Source organism: Budorcas taxicolor, chromosome 11, assembly GCF_023091745.1.
Source record: "Budorcas taxicolor isolate Tak-1 chromosome 11, Takin1.1, whole genome shotgun sequence".
NCBI lineage: Eukaryota > Metazoa > Chordata > Mammalia > Artiodactyla > Bovidae > Budorcas > Budorcas taxicolor.
Genome location: NC_068920.1, coordinates 61,652,533 through 61,668,444, shown reverse-complemented (window position 1 = coordinate 61,668,444; position 15,912 = coordinate 61,652,533). Strand labels below are relative to the sequence as shown.

The following is a 15,912-nucleotide window of genomic DNA, read 5'->3' as shown; positions in this document are numbered from 1 at the left end:
TCTAGTCAAGGCTATGGTTTTTCCAGTAGTCATGTATGGATGTGAGAGTTGGACTATAAAGAAAGCTGAGCGCCGAAGAATTGATGCTTTTGAACTGTGGTGTTGGAGAAGACTCTTGAGAGTCCCTTGGACTGCAAGGAGATCCAGCCAGTCCATCCTAAAGGAGATCAGTCCTGGGTGTTCATTGGAAGGACTGATGCTGAAGCTGAAACTCCAATACTTTGGCCACCTGATGCGAAGAGCTGACTCACTGGAAAAGACCCTGATGCTGGGAGGGATTGGGGGCAGAAGGAGAAGGGGACAACAGAGGATGAGATGGTTGGATGGCATCACCGACTCAATGGATATGGGTTTGGGTGGACTCTGGGAGTTGGTAATGGACAGGGAGGGCTGGCGTGCTGTGGTTCATGGGGTCTCAAAGAGTCGGACACAGCTAAGCGACTGAACTGAACAGACTGATAAGTTGTCAGCACTGTTTGTTGAAAAGACAATTCTTTCTCTGTTGAATTATCTTGGCACTCATGTCAAAAAACAATTGACCATAAATGTAAGGGTTTAATTCTGGATTTTCCATCCTGTTAGTTTGATCTGCTTGTCTAACCTTTTGCCAGACCCACACTGTACTGATTATTATACTTTGCATTTAGTTTTAAAATTGGGAAATGTAAATCTTCCAGCGTTGGTTTTTCTTTTTCAAAGTTGTTTTGCTTATTCAGGGTCCTTTACATTTTTGTATGAATTTTGGGGTCAGTTTGTCAGTTTCTACAAAACTGCCACTGGGATTTTTGATAACGATTGCACTGAGTCTGTTGGTTAATTGCAGGAATATTGCTATCTTTTTTTTTTCTTCAGGTCTCTTAAAATTTCTTTCAACAATGTAAGGAAATTATAAGCAAGGTGAAAAGACAGCCTTTGGAATGGGAGAAAATAATAGCAAATGAAGTAACTGACAAACAACTAACCTCAAAAATATACAAGCAAGTCCTGCAGCTCAATTCCAGAAAAATAAACGACCCAATCAAAAAGTGGGCCAAAGAACTAAATAGACATTTCTCCAAAGAAGACATACAGATGGCTAACAAACACATGAAAAGATGCTCAACATCACTCATTATCAGAGAAATGCAAATCAAAACCACAATGAGGTACCATTTCACACCAGTCAGAATGGCTGTGATCCAAAAGTCTACAAGCAATAAATGCTGGTGAGGGTGTGGAGAAAAGGGAATGCTCTTACACTGTTGGTGGGAATGCAAACTAGTACAGCCACTATGGAAAACAGTGTGGAGATTCCTTAAAAAACTGGAAATAGAACTGCCTTATGACCCAGCAATCCCACTGCTGAGCATACACACTGAGGAAACCAGAATTGAAAGAGACATGTGCACCCCAATATTCATCGCAGCACTGTTTATAATAGCCAGGACATGGAAGCAACCTAGATGTCCATCAGCAGACGAATGGATAAGAAAGCTGTGGTACATATACACAATGGAGTATTACTCAGCCATTAAAAAGAATACATTTGAATCAGTTCTAATGAGGTGGATGAAACTGGAGCCGATTATACAGAATGAAGTAAGCTAGAAAGAAAAACACCAATACAGTATACTAACGCATATATATGGAATTTAGAAAGATGGTAATGATAACCCTGTATGTGAGACAGCAAAAGAGACACAGATGTGTAGAAAAGACTTTTGGACTCTGTGGGAGAGGGTTAGGGTGGGATGATTTGGGAGAATGGCATTGAAACATGTATAATATCATATATGAAATGAATCGCCAGTCTAGGTTTGATGCATGATACAGGATGCTTGGGGCTGGTGCACTGGAATGACCCAGAGAGATGGTATGGGGAGGGAGGAGGGAGGGAGGTTCAGGATTGGGAACACGTGTATACCCGTGGCGGATTCATGTTGATGTATGGCAAAACCAATACAGTATTGTAAAGTAAAATAAAGTAAAATTTTTTAAAAAAGGTAGTTTCCAGTGGGTACAAGTCTTGCAATTTTAAGTTAAATTTATTCCTAAGTATTTTTTTCCTTTTTGATACTATTTTACATGGAATTGTTTTCTTAATTTTATTTTGGATTGTAAATTGCTAGGGTACAGCCAGCAATCACTTCTAATGGACTTTTGATTAGCATGTGTTTTCAATTGCAAGCTTGGTTAAGGAACCATCTTCTGGCATTGAAAACTGCGTTTGTAAGTTTAACAGATGTGTTTTCCTTAAGTATTTCAGTGGTCTGATAACAAAGTCATTTTGAATGAATCTGGAATATGATGAAACGTATTCTCTTAAATGTTCCAGCACTGTTTATAAACTTAGATTTCAGCCTAAACCACAAATTTAAAGCAAATGCACACCAGACCGTGAGTCCCCAGTCTCTACTTGCAAAAAAAAAATTCCAGACATGAGATCCCTTTTTGACATCCAGACCTTAATACTGAACCATTTCTGAATTCATGCCTAGTTCTTCTGATCTGAGTATCTGGGTGCCTGCTGGGAAGAACAGTTCCTGCCCCAGTTACCTGCAGACCTTGGGGGCAAATGCACTCACTCAACTGAGGAATCAATTAACGGCCTAGATCAGGAGCTGATTGTAGCCAGTTCAAACAAACAAGCTTACCCCACACAAAGCATGTACATAAATGCAAGAGCAAGGTTTTTTTGGAAAACATATTCTGATGTTTCATACCAATTCCACACTTAATATCTCCTCCAAATTTATCTTTATCATAATTGTTTATAAAGATAACGTAATGAATTTTTTTTCCACTAAGCCCTATATAGTTATTCAGTTTATCCCAATGTGCAAAAAGTTGTATTATTTTCTGTGTTCCGTCATGTGGGACTCCCCTGGTGTCCCAGCGTTTAGGACCTCGCCTTCCAACTTGGGGAACGTGGTTTTGATCTCTAGTGGGGGAGCTAAGGTCCGACATGCCTCTGGCCAAAAAGCCAAAGCATAAGACAGAAACAATATTGTAACAAATTCAACAGAGACGGTACAATTGATTCACATCAAAAAGTCTTTTAAAAAAAGATTGGGAAGTAAAATGTAAGGAGGTTCTGCCTGTGTGCCTGTCAACTGCATGTTACCTTGCTTCTCACCTGACAGCTGAACACCTGGCTGGCAATATTTGCTAAGGAAGGAATGACCTCTGCCTGTCATTTACACTTTCAGCCAGTCAGGTCAGTCCCCAGTCCTGTCTAACTCTTTTCTACCCCTGGACTGCAGCACACCAGGCTTCCCTGTCCATCATCAATTCCTGAAGCTTGCTCAAATTCATGTCCATCAAGTCAGTGATGCCATCCAACCATCTCATCCTCTGCCATCCCCTTCTCCTCCTGCTTTCATCCTCCTCCTTTCAATATTTCCCAGCTTCAGGGTCTTTTCTAATGAGTTAGTTCTTCGCATCAGGTGGCCAAAGTATTGGCGTTTCAGCTTCATCAGTCCTTCCAATGAATTTTCAGGACTGATTTCCTTTAGGATGGACTGGTTGGACCTCCTTGCAGTCCAAGGGACTCTCAGGAGTCTTCTCCAACACCACAGTTCAAAAGCATCAATTCTTCAGCGCTCAGCTTTCTTTAGTGTGAATTCATTTATAACGTGGTATTTCACTTCTCAGTGGGACAGGAAAGCCAAAGGTTCTGTTTACACTGCACCAGTAAGAGATGCCTGTGGGGCTGGCTGGTTTCAATCACACAAGTGTTTAGCTTAGACCCAGAGCTGCAGAATACTCTGAACTGATTCAGCACCAAAAACAGAAAGTTTGTCGATTTGGGGCAGATGACTCCACCTGCCTTGGGACTCATGACTGCATTTCAGGCCAGAAGGAAACCAGCAGCTCTGTGTGGGAAGTCCAGCACTTTGCAGACAAGGTTTCTCCTCCCTTGTTTTTTCTCCCTTTCTTTCTTTCCTGTAATTGAAATATAGTTGATTTACAAAATTATATTAGTCTCAGGTGTACAGCACAGTGATTCAGCATTTTATAGATTTTACTTCATTAAAAGTTATTATAATAAATGTATATTATACAACATAGTATATACAGAAGGACTATACAAAAAAGATTTTAATGACCTGGATAACCACGATGGTGTGATCACTCACCTAGAGCCAGACATCCTGGAATGTGAAGTCAAGCGGGCCTTAGAAAGTATCACTATGAACAAAGCTAGTGGAGGTGATGGAATTCCAGTTGAGCTATTTCAAATCCTAAAAGATGATGCTGTGAAAGTGCTGCACCCAATATGCCAGCAAATTTGGAAAACTCAGCAGTGGCCACAGGACTGGAAAAGGTCAGTTTTCATTCCAGTCCCAAAGAAAGGCAATGCCAAAGAATGCTCAAACTACCGCCCAATTGCACTCATCTCACACACTAGAAAAGTAATGCTCAAAATTCTCCAAGCCAGGCTGCAACAGGACATGAACCATGAACTTCCACAGTCAGCTCCTGGTCTTGTTTTTGCTGACTGTCTAGAGCTTCTCCATCTTCAGCTGCAAAGAATATAATCAATCTGATTTCAGTATTGACCATATGTCAATGTCCATATGTCAGTGATGTCCATATGTAGAGTCTTCTCTTGTGTTTTTGGAGGATGTTTGCTATGACCAGTGTGTTCTCTTGGCAAAACTCTGTTAGCCTTTGCCCTGCTTCATTTTGTACTCCAAGACCATTTTGTACTCCAACAGCCTTTGCCTGTTGCTCCAGGTATCTCTTGACTTCTACTTTTGCATTCTAGGCCCCTGTAATAAAAAGGACATCTCTTTTTTGGGGTGTTAGTTCTAGAAGGTCTTATAGGTCTTCATAGAACTGTTCAACTTCAGCTTCTTCAGCATTAGTGTTTGGGGCATAGACTTGGATTATTGTGCTATTGAATGGTTTGCCTTGGAAACGAACAGAGATCATTCTGTCGTTTTTGAAATTGCATCCAAGTACTGCCTTTTGGACTTTTCTGTTGACTACGATGGCTACTCCATTTCTTCTAAGGGATTCTTGCCCACAGTAGTGGAAGGGGATGACAGAGGATGAGATAGTTGGATGGCATGACTGACTCGATGGACATGAGTTTGGGATAAGTTTGGGAATCTTTGTTCGGGAGTTGGTAATGGACAGGGAAGGCTGGCTTCCTGCAGTCCATGGGGTCACAAAGAGCTGGACATGACTGAGCGACTGAAATGAACTGAATCCCATACCGTAGTTTGTGCCTCCTCACTCCCCTCTCCCACTGGTAACCACTAGTTTTCTACTTCTGCGAGTCTGTTTCTGTCTTGCTAGATACATCCTTTATTTTTTCTTTTTAAAAATGTGGACCATTTTTAAAGTCTTTATTGAATTTGTTAAAATATTGCTTTTGTTTTATGTTTGGGTTTTTTGGCCCTGAGGCATGTGGGGATCTTAGCTCACCTGCACCTCTTGCATTGCAAAGTGAAGTCCTACCACTAGACTTCCAGGGAAGTTCCTGCATTTGTTTTATTTTTTAAGATTCTACATCAACACGTGGGGACTAAACAACATGCTACTAAAAATCCAAGTGGGCTAAGGAAGAAACCAAAGCAGAAATCAGGAAACACCCTGAGACAACTGCAAATGACACACAACTTAAAAAATCTAAAATCTATGGAACTCAGCAAAAGCAATTCACAGAGGGAAGTTTATGTGATACAGGCTGAACTCAAGAAACAAGGAGCATCTCAAACAGACAACATAACCTATGACGCCCCGCTCTCTCTTGCCTTTCTGGGATGTATTCGAGGGACCACTAGCCCATCTCTCACACAAGCCGTCTGAGGTGACTGGAGGAGTCCTGCGCCTCTCCATCTTCCCCTCTGGGAACAGCCCTGGTGGGGGGTGGCTACACTGGTCAGACCGAGGCCTGAACCCCATGGCCCCACTGGTCATGGGTTGTGGGCTGGCTGTGTCCCTTCTCCCACTTATCCAGGAGGGAAGCCGGTAGGGCACACCTTTAAAGAATGACATAGCCATAGGGTGTGACCCAAACAACATGGTCCAAGATGACGGAAGACACAGTTTCCAGTGAACCCTGAGCTTCAGCATACGCTCATTGTAATGCATTACCATCTAAATGACACACCCACAGGTGCCAACACAGTTCTGGAGCCAACCATCAGAGGCCCAGTTCCTGGAAATCCCCACCCCTTCCTGAAATAGTTGGAATAACCCTACCACTCATTAGCCTATGAAATTCCCAGCCCATAAACACTAATCACCCTACCTTCTGAGATGGCCCACACTTTGTCTGTGGAGTGTGTTTCTCTCTAAATCCACTAATCTAATCCACGTCTTACCTATCACTTTGTCTCTCACTGAATTCTTTCTGCAATGAGACATCAAGAAACTGAGCTTCATTAAGTCCTGAGACCACGTGTGATCTCAGTTAAAAGACAGTGGGTTCAAGTCCCAGTCAGAGTTACGTGGTTTTACTACCACCCATGGGGCTTCCCAGGTGGCGCTAGTGATAAAGACCAGCCTGCCAATGCAGGAGACATAAGAGGCTCGAGTTGGATCCCTGGGTCAGGAAGATCCCTGGGGGAGGGCATGGCAACCCACTCTAACATTCTTGGCTGGAGAATTCCATGGACAGAGGAGCCTGGTGGGCCAGTGCCATGGGATTGTAAAGAGCTGGACACGACTGAAGTGACTTAGCACACACGTACACCACCCATGAGCCCTCAGTGCAAACTGAGTGAGGCCCAACCTCCTTTCCAGCGAAACAGGTGACTGACTCAGCAGGGATCCCGCCGGTGTCCTGGGAACAAGGCCGTGTGGAGCAGGGCTGTGGTGGGGGTGGGGCTCTGCTGGGGGCGGGGCTGTTCTGGGGGCCATGTGTCCTTTTTAAAATAAAAAAAAATTATTTATTTTAATCGGAGGCTAATTACTTTACAATATTGTATTGGTTTTGCCATCAACATGAATCTGCCACAGGTATACACATGTTCCCCATCCTGAACCTCCCTCCCACCCTCCCTCCCCGTACCATCCCTCTGGGTCATCCCAGTGCACCAGCCCCAAGCATCCTGTATCATGCATCAAACCTGGACTGGCGATTCATTTCACATAGGATATTATACATGTTTCAAAGCCATTCTCCCAAATCATCCCACCCTCACCCTCTCCCACAGAGTCCAAAAGACTGTTCTATACATCTGTGTCTCTTTTGCTGTCTCGCCTACAGGGTTATCGTTACCATCTTTCCAAATTCCATATATATGTGTTAGTATACTGTATTGGTGTTTTTCTTTCTGGCTTACTTCACTCTGTATAATCAGCTCCAGTTTCATCCACCTCATTAGAACTGATTCAAATGTATTCTTTTTAATGGCTGAGTAATACTCCATTGTGTATATGTACCACAGCTTTCTTATCCGTTGGTCTGCTGATGGACATCTAGGTTGTTTCCATGTCCTGGCTATTATAAAAAGTGCTGTGATGACCACTGGGGTACATGTGTCTCTTTCAATTCTGGTTTCCTCAGTGTGTATGCTCAGCAGTGGGATTGCTGGGTCATAAGGCAGTTCTATTTCCCGTTTTTTAAGGAATCTCCACACTGTTCTCCATAGTGGCCGTACTAGTTTGCATTCCCACCAACAGTGTAAGAGGGCTCCCTTTTCTCCACACCCTCTCCAGCATTTATTGCTTGTAGACTTTTGGATCGCAGCCATTCTGACTGGTGTGAAATGGTACCTCATTGTGGTTTTGATTTGCATTTCTCTGATAATGAGTGATGTTGAGCATCTTTTCATGTGTTTGTTAGCCATCTGCGTGTCTTCTTTGAAGAAATGTCTGTTTAGTTCTTTGGCCCATTTTTTGATTGGGTCATTTATTTTTCTGGAATTGAGCTGCAGGAGTTGCTTGTATATTTTTGAGGTTAGTTGTTTGTCAGTTGTTTCATTTGCTATTATTTTCTCCCATTATGAAGGCTGTTTTTTCACCTTGCTTATAGTTTCCTTTGTTGTGCAGAAGCTTTTAATTTTAATTAGATCCCATTTGTTTAATTTTGCTTTTATTTCCAATATTCTGGGAGGTGGGTCACAGAGGATCCTGCTGTGATTTATGTCGAAGAGTGTTTTGCCTATGTTCTCCTCTAGGAGTTTTATAGTTTTGGGTCTTAAGTTTAGATCTTTAATCCATTTTGAGTTTATTTTTGTGTATGGTGTTAGAAAGTGTTCTAGTTTCATTCTTTTACAAGTGGCTGGCCAGTTTTCCCAGCACCACTTGTTAAAGAGATTGTCTTTTCTCCATTGTATATTCTTGCCTCCTTTGTCAAAGATAAGGTGTCCATAGGTGCATGGATTTATCTCTGGGCTTTCTATTTTGTTCCATTGATCTATATTTCTGTCTTTGTGCCAGTACCATACTGTCTTGATGACTGTGGCTTTGTAGTAGAGCCTGAAGTCAGGCAGGTTTGTTCCTCCAGTTCCATTCTTCTTTCTCAAGATTGCTTTGGCTATCCGAGGTTTTCTGTATTTCCATACAAATTGTAAAATTATTTGTTCTAGCTCGGTGAAAAATACTGTTGGTAGCTTGATAGGGATTGCATTGAATCTATAGATTCCTTTGGGTAGTATACTCATTTTCACTATATCGATTCTTCCAGTCCATGAACATGGTATATTTCTCCATCTATTAGTGTCCTCTTTGATTTCTTTCACCAGTGTTTTATAGTTTTCTATATATAAGTCTTTAGTTTCTTTAGGTATATATATTCCCTAGTATTTTATTCTTTTTGTTGCAATGGTGAATGGAATTGTTTCCTTAATTTCTCTTTCTATTTTCTCATTATTAGTGTATAGGAATCTGAGGGATTTCTGTGTGTTGATTTCGATGTTCTTCCAGGTTGCACACTGCTCCTCACCTGGCCCACCCGGCCCCTACCTCTCAAACAGATGCCGCTGCAGGTGGAAGCGCTTTCCTTCAGCCCCTGCAGGTGTCCCCTGCAGGTTCCAGCCAGTCCCCACAACACAGCACTGGGTGACAGCTCTCCTTTGCTTGGGGGCCTTTGCTCAGGGGCCTTTGCTCGGGGGCCAAACAGAGGAAGAAAGGCAGTTGGTGTCTACAAGTGAAAGTTCAGGCTCAGAGATCTCTCTGTGGGCAGCACCCCATGCTGAGGGTGTGTGTGTTCAGGTGTGTATTTGTGTGCAAGTGTGTGGGTTTCCATGATGGCACAGTGGTAAAGAATCTGCCTGCCAATGTAGGAGACACAAGAGACGTGGGTTTGATCCCTGGGTCAAGAAGGTCCCCTGCAGGAGGAAACGCCAACTCACTGCAGTATTCCCACCTGGAAAATTCCATGGACAGAGGAGCCCAGCGGGCTATAGTCCATGGGGTCACAAAGAACCAGACACAACTGAGCGACTGAGCATGCATGCACACACATGTATGTGTGCAGGGGTGTGTGTGTGTACGTGTGGGTATGTGTGAGCTATGCAGGTTGTAATTTCCAAAACTAAAGTGGACTTTTTCCTTCTTGGCACATTCTTTTAGATGAAAAAATTTTACAGAAGCATAAAAATGAAATCATATTTAGCTACAGTTCCAGTGGATTGCCTCTGAAAAAAAAGAAGAAACAATTACCTTCCATAAAATTAGGGCTCTTCTAAGAAACTCCAAGATCCACAGCAGTATAGATACCAGCTAAAGACAAACTCGGCCAATGGTTAAATGGCTGGAATGGTCACAGGGCTCACTGCGGTCCCGAGCATGCTGGTCAGGGGAAGTTTCCACCCTGGTGCCCTCCTCAGAGCAAACCCCTAGCTCCTTGCTCAGTGTCTTTTCCCTGGTTTCTCAGAGTCTGTGAGCTCCTCAATAGCAGAGGCCATTTCTTATTCATCTCAGCATCCAGTGCCCAGACTGGATGCCGTAGGTGCCTCAAACTTGTCTAAGAGCATCTGAGACAGGGTCCTGGGTTGGTGGGAACACAGATGGTCCTGACTCAGTGCTTTGACCTTCCTGAGATTCAGACTCTTCTCACTCTGCTCCTTCACATCTCCAGTGACCTCCAATCAGAGCCTGATGCAACGAGCCGAATCGTTAGAAAAGACCCTGATGCTGGGAAAGATGGAGGGCAGGAGGAGAAGGGGATGGCAGAGGATGAGATGGTTGGATGGCATCACCAACTCAATGGACATGAATTTGCACAAACTCCAGGAGATGGTGAAGGACAGGGATGCCTGACGTGCTGTGGCCCATGGGTCACAAAGAGTCAGATACTACTGAGCGACTGAACAGCACCAAGGCCTCCCAGCCTCCTTGGAGACTCAGGCTCCAAGTGGACTTGGGAGAGGGCCATATTCGGAGCAACCCCCAACCCCCTTCTGAGCTGAAGCCTCCTGGGAGCTCAGATGTGGGGGTGCATCCAGGGGCCTTGGTGGTGTGGCCCTGGTGTGAGCCCTCACCCCTACCTGGAATCCCCAGGCAGGAGATGGGACTTCCCACTCACTTGCAGTGAGGGTGGCACTTAATACCTGTCAGGTCTCCTCACAAGGGAGAGGCAGCCATGTGAGGGCTTGGGTCTACTAGCTTCCATGAGAGTGTTGGCCATTATTCTTAATTACTGGTATAAATGACCAATTCATTACTAGTATGAAGAGTGTGATCCTCCTTGTAGTTGTACCATGATGGGGAATCCAAGGTAGTAGTAGTGTTTTGTTTTTGGAAAATTCAAAGATACAGATTATTTTTTTTGTTTTGGTCACACCTTGTGGCTTGTGGGATCTTAGTTCCCTGCCCAAGGTTGAACCCAGGCCCTTGGCAGTGAAAGTGTGATGTCCGAAACACTGGACTGCCAGGGAATTTCCAAGGATATTGTTGTTTAGTTGCTAAGTTGTGCCTGACTCTGCGACCCCATGGACTGCAGTCCACCAGTCCTCTGTCCATGGGATTTCCCAGGTCTTAACACTGGGATTTCCCAGTGTTCTTAAGAACACTGGAGTGGGTTGCCATGCCCTTCTCCAGGGGATCTTCCTGACCCAGGGATCGAACCTAGGTCTCCTGAACTGGCAGGCAAATTTTTTACCACTGAGCCACCAGGGAAGCTCCATTCTCAAGGATATAGATTCTTAATGAAGACACATCTTCAAACATGCTCTGGTCGCCTCCTGAGAGGGTGGCCACTGTGGACACAAGGATCTGTACTCCTTGCTTAACCCCCAGCTCTTCCCCCAGCTCTTCATCTCGGCAGGAGAATCAAGGTCACAGCTAATATCTGCAAGCCCAGGCTTGCTGATACTACCCTGGACAGGCTGCTGTTGGCTCCTGAACCATGGCCGCTGTTGGACTCAGAGCCCTTCCTTACACTGTTGCCTATCCTGACTGCCCTCTCCGCCTATGACTGCATCTCCCCTTTAGACCCCCAGCCTGTGACTCCAGGCAGGGGAAGGGCAGGTGGCTGATGGCTCTGATAACTTCCTGGAGGTCCCATTTCCTGGGAGGCCTTTTGTAAATCCCTCCCTGCTTCCAGTTTGGGTCAGTGCCCCATTGCCCTAAGACATGAACCCTCTCCCTGCAACACACCCCACTCCCAGTCCTTGAGAGCAGAGCCCCACCCAGGCACAAAGCAGACGCTCAGCAAACACTCAGGCAACAGAACCAAACCTGTGAGATATGCTTTTGGCAAACATGGAGGCTGCCCTGCAGAAGGCAGGTGCCCTGGCGCGAGGCTCTCCGCTGCTCCCACCGGTGTCCGCTGCGTCTGCACCAGAGGAGCCTGGCTCGGACGGGAGGGCTTTGTGATCTACCCTCCCACTGCACAAAAGTGGCCTGAGGAATCCCTTCTTGATTTTCTCCTCTGCCTTCCCTATCTCTCTAGGAGGAAGCGCTGACTCCAGAGGGTCTTCGAGGGCATTTTTGCCACAGAGAAGCAGGCCAAAGCCCAGAGAGAAGGCAGACATCCAGGGTTGTTGGGCGTTAGTGCACTCTGGGGGCCCCTCTTCAGATGCAGCTGTAGAATTTCAGCAAAGGTGGGGCTACATAGCAAGTGTGTGTGTGTGTTAGTCACTCAGTCGTGTCCGACTCCTTTGCAACCCCATGGACTGTAGCTCACCAGGCTCCTCTGTCCATGGAATTTTCTGGAGTGGGTTGCCATTGCCTTCTCCAGGAGATCTTTCCAACCCAAGGATCAAACTCACTGGGGCCCAAAACCCCTACATAAAGGTTTTATGGAATACTGGAGTGGGTTGCCATTTCCTTCTCCAGGGTATCTTCCCGACCCAAGGATGAAACTCACTGGGGCCCAAAACCCCTACATAAAGGTTTGGGGTGCTGGAGGGAGCTGGGGAGCTGGGTGGGCAGGGTCAGCGGTGCCCCCTGAAAGCTTCTGGAAACCTGGGCATATACCTGATGGGCAGAAGCTGATGAAAGGAGAGGTTGGGTGTTAACACTGTGCCTTAGCCTGGGATCCCCCACGCTCTGCCCCGCCTCCCTCAGTGGTCCCTGGCAGCAGTCTTGGGTCAGCGCGGGCCGGCGTGCGCCCCTCCCCAGCACAGGCGCATCACTCCAGGGACCAGGAGTCTGTGTGTCCCGGTGAACTCGGCCAGGCAGCGAGGGTACAGTGGGCAGTGACGGCTGTAAGGATATCAGGCAGAAGTCCCCCACCCCCGCCCCCCTTCCCCTTCAGAGGGGCAGATCTTTCCCCTGGCTCGGGTCCAGCCGTCACCCGGCCGCAGCGATGGCGGATGGACCAAGGGGCCCGCCGTGTGACACCCGCCCCCTCACCTCCAGCCTTAACAGGCAAACTGTGCCAAGGCAGGGCCCCGGGCCTCCTTTTCCACGGAAGCTCCAAGGACAGGGAACATCCCTGCCTCCCCCTGTGGCAGGGGCAGCCTTCTCTGGCAAAATCCCCAAGGACGCCACTGGGGTCGATCGGCATTTTCTGCCGCCTCGCGCCCTGACCACCTCCCACCACCAGGAAGGCCCTCTGTCTCCGCATGGGAGTGGAGCCCGCGCGCCACCCAGTGGAGAGCTTGGATAACTGCACCGACCTCAGTTTCCCACCTGTATCTGTCTCCTTAATTATCTCCCCTTAAAAGGCGTCTTGGGCTTCTCTGGTGGCTCAGTTGGTAGAGAATCTGCCTGCAGCGCTGGAGACTCGGGTTCGATCATGGGTTGGGAAGATCCCCTGGAGAAGGGAACGGCAACCCACTCCAATATTCTTGCCTGGGAAATCCCATGGAAAGAGGAACCTGGCAGGCTATAGTCCATGAGGCTGCGAGAGTGGGACGCAACTGAGTGACTAGACCACCACCACTGCAAAAGGCGTCTTAACACTGAAAAGAGAAATAACTTCACGACCTTAATGGTGGTGGAGTCATTTCCCATGGTTGCTGAAGAAAAGGACCTTAACTCAAGGGGGCCCTGGTGCGTTCCTGCCAAGTTTGATGACACAAGTCTTTAATGGTCCCACTTACAGGGATCACAGGGTCCATCCGGCTGCTGCCACTGCGTCTACAGGTGCCCAGAGCTGACCTACGCCTTGCAATAACCTGCTGTAAGTACCCCTGAACACAGGTACATCTTGCTACAGCTCCTCTTAATCCACAGCACCTTGACATAACGCCTCTCGACATGTCTAAGTCTTACGTAACTTCATCTTGACGTGATGCACCTTGATGTTACCCCACTTCCGCATGCTTACACCTTAGCCCAGCTGTGTGTGCGTGTTAGTTACTCAGTTGTGTCTGACTCTCCGTGACACCATGGACTCTAGCCCACCAGGCTCCTCTGTCCATGGGATTTCCCTGGTAAGAATACTGGAGTGGGCTGCCATGCCCTCCTCCAGGGGATCTTCCCCACCCAGGAACTGAACCTGTGTCTCCTGCACTGGCAGACGGGTTCTTTACCACTGAGCCACAAGGGAAACCATTCTTACTGAAGTGGAAATGATGCCACAGACCCAAGTTCTGGGGCCAGCTGTGGCATCTCGGGGCAGCTGCCCGTGAAGCAAGGCTGGGTGGGCTGGGCCTTGGACCCCTCCCACGGGTCGGGGGTGTGGGGTCTCAGTACAGCTGCTACTGAGACCTGTGCCATGGTGGCCAGCCCCAGTGGTGAGGCCACAAAAGAGATGAGCTCCAGCCGTTACACTGTAGAAACCACTTTTATTTGGATGTGACTGCTCAGGAAATACTGAACATCCCAGACAGATGACAGGCCGGAAAGTCACAGATGAATGGTGACTTTGAAAGCTATGGGGTGATTAGAAGGTGAGCTGTCAAGGCCTGAAGCCGATTTTCTCTCTGGTGATCCCCCGGCCTTCCTGACCCTTTCTCCCCCAGAAGCAGAAAAAAGTCGATCCAAAACTTTAAGCCCTCGAACTGGCTCAGACAAAGCACTCCCACATAATAACTTATTGCATTTCAGAATGGCAGCAGGTCCACGCAGCTGGGGGCTGAGCACTGACTCTCCTCAGAGACTGAGCCACACAGACGCCTGGACCCCCAGCTCAGGGCCAGAACCGTCAGACAGCACAGCCTTCCTTTGAAAACGATTCAGTTAGGGATCCAGCACATGAGTTTACGTGTCTCTGTGCCTTTTCTTTGAGAATGCCCTGGAGCACAAATGCCTTTGGACTTCCCGGCCCCCTGGAAGCCCTTCACTGCAGCAGGCTGGCTGGACAGTCCAGGCCCCACCCAGCTGGACCACTGTGGGGAGGAGCCTCGTGAAAGAGCAGGGACCCTAGGATGGGGTCCTTTCCAGCCTCCTTGATATCCTCTGTGTAACCGGAGCCCAGAGGAGAATCCTGGCACGTAATGTCCTTCTTGCTTCCTTGATAGTCTTTTCTGAGGGACAAGGAGTGGGGTCTGGAGGCCTGACCCAGGCGTCCTGCAGCCCTGAAGTTCTCTGAGCAGCCTGACTTACTGAGAACCAGAAAAATGGGTTATACCCTTCCCTGTCCGACCCCTCCTCCCCTCCCTGGTCTTCGTATAGAACAATTTTGCGGTCAGTCCCTTATTTTCCCCACAAATCTGCCCTCAGAGTTCCCTTGGCTCCTAAAAGTGTAGAGAAAAGAGGAAGGGGACATGAATTGGATTCAGGCAGTGTGGGAGGGGGTAGCGGGTTTGTACCACTACTGCAGTGAAGAGGCAGGATCCCGGGACAGGAGCAAGGTCTGTGGTTCTTCAGAACTGAAGACGTTGACAGCACCATTTTGATTTTAAGAAAATGATAAAGGTTCTCATCAGTCAGCTGTGGGGAAGCTTGTTGCCGAGGCAGATCCCCAAACGGGCAAGATGGTGGTAGACCTGGAATTTTCCACATAAGATGTTAGCTTTCTAGAAGAGTGAGGGTCATTGTCAGATAATCCCGTGATACAATTGCTTTCCCTGGGCGAAACAAAACAAAATGGAACAGCAACAAAGTCCTCCCCCCACCAGCCTTTTCATATTCATCACAATGAATTAAAATGTCCAAACATCTGCCAGCGCGTGATTTCATCGCTCAGTCTGAAAAGATGGTTTGTGGATGCTGTGATGTCATCGTTGGTGAGCTGTTTATCATCCAGATGGCGAAGGTTGAAAACCAGTTTTGGAAGCTGACACTCCTGGTTTTGAAAAAGCATCTTCCACGTTGCCTGGCCCCTTGCTTCTTCAGTGGTAATAGATGCTGAAGGCATGCAGGATATAGAGCAGGGTGGTGATGAAGGCAAAGAACTGGAAGAGCCAGGGAGTTACTGCCTTAGAGATGCTGGCAATCACTACCCCCCACAACCCCACAGAGGCCCATGGCAGCCTGGATGGCCCTTGTTTTGACCCTGCTTCACCCGCTGCCTGCCTGAGCCCTGCCTGGCCTGAGGGCAGCAGCCACGGGGCAGCCCCTCCACCCGCCCTGAAGCACTCCACGCACTCCACCCCCTCGTCCCACGGTGGCTGTGCAGCAGCACTCTCACCTGCA

General features: G+C 47.3%; 1 protein-coding gene across 1 annotated transcript in view; it reads right to left on the bottom strand.

Annotated features, from left to right (window-relative positions):
* Positions 1–14,100: 14,100 nt before the first annotated feature.
* The window catches only part of MALL (mal, T cell differentiation protein like), a 32,788-nt gene continuing 30,976 nt past the window's right edge, over positions 14,101–15,912 (bottom strand). Inside the window, exon 4 of the mRNA XM_052649085.1 lies at positions 14,101–15,671. Within this exon, the coding sequence (XP_052505045.1) occupies positions 15,609–15,671 (63 nt within the window). The 3' untranslated portion in view covers positions 14,101–15,608. The remainder of the gene's footprint in view (positions 15,672–15,912) is intronic.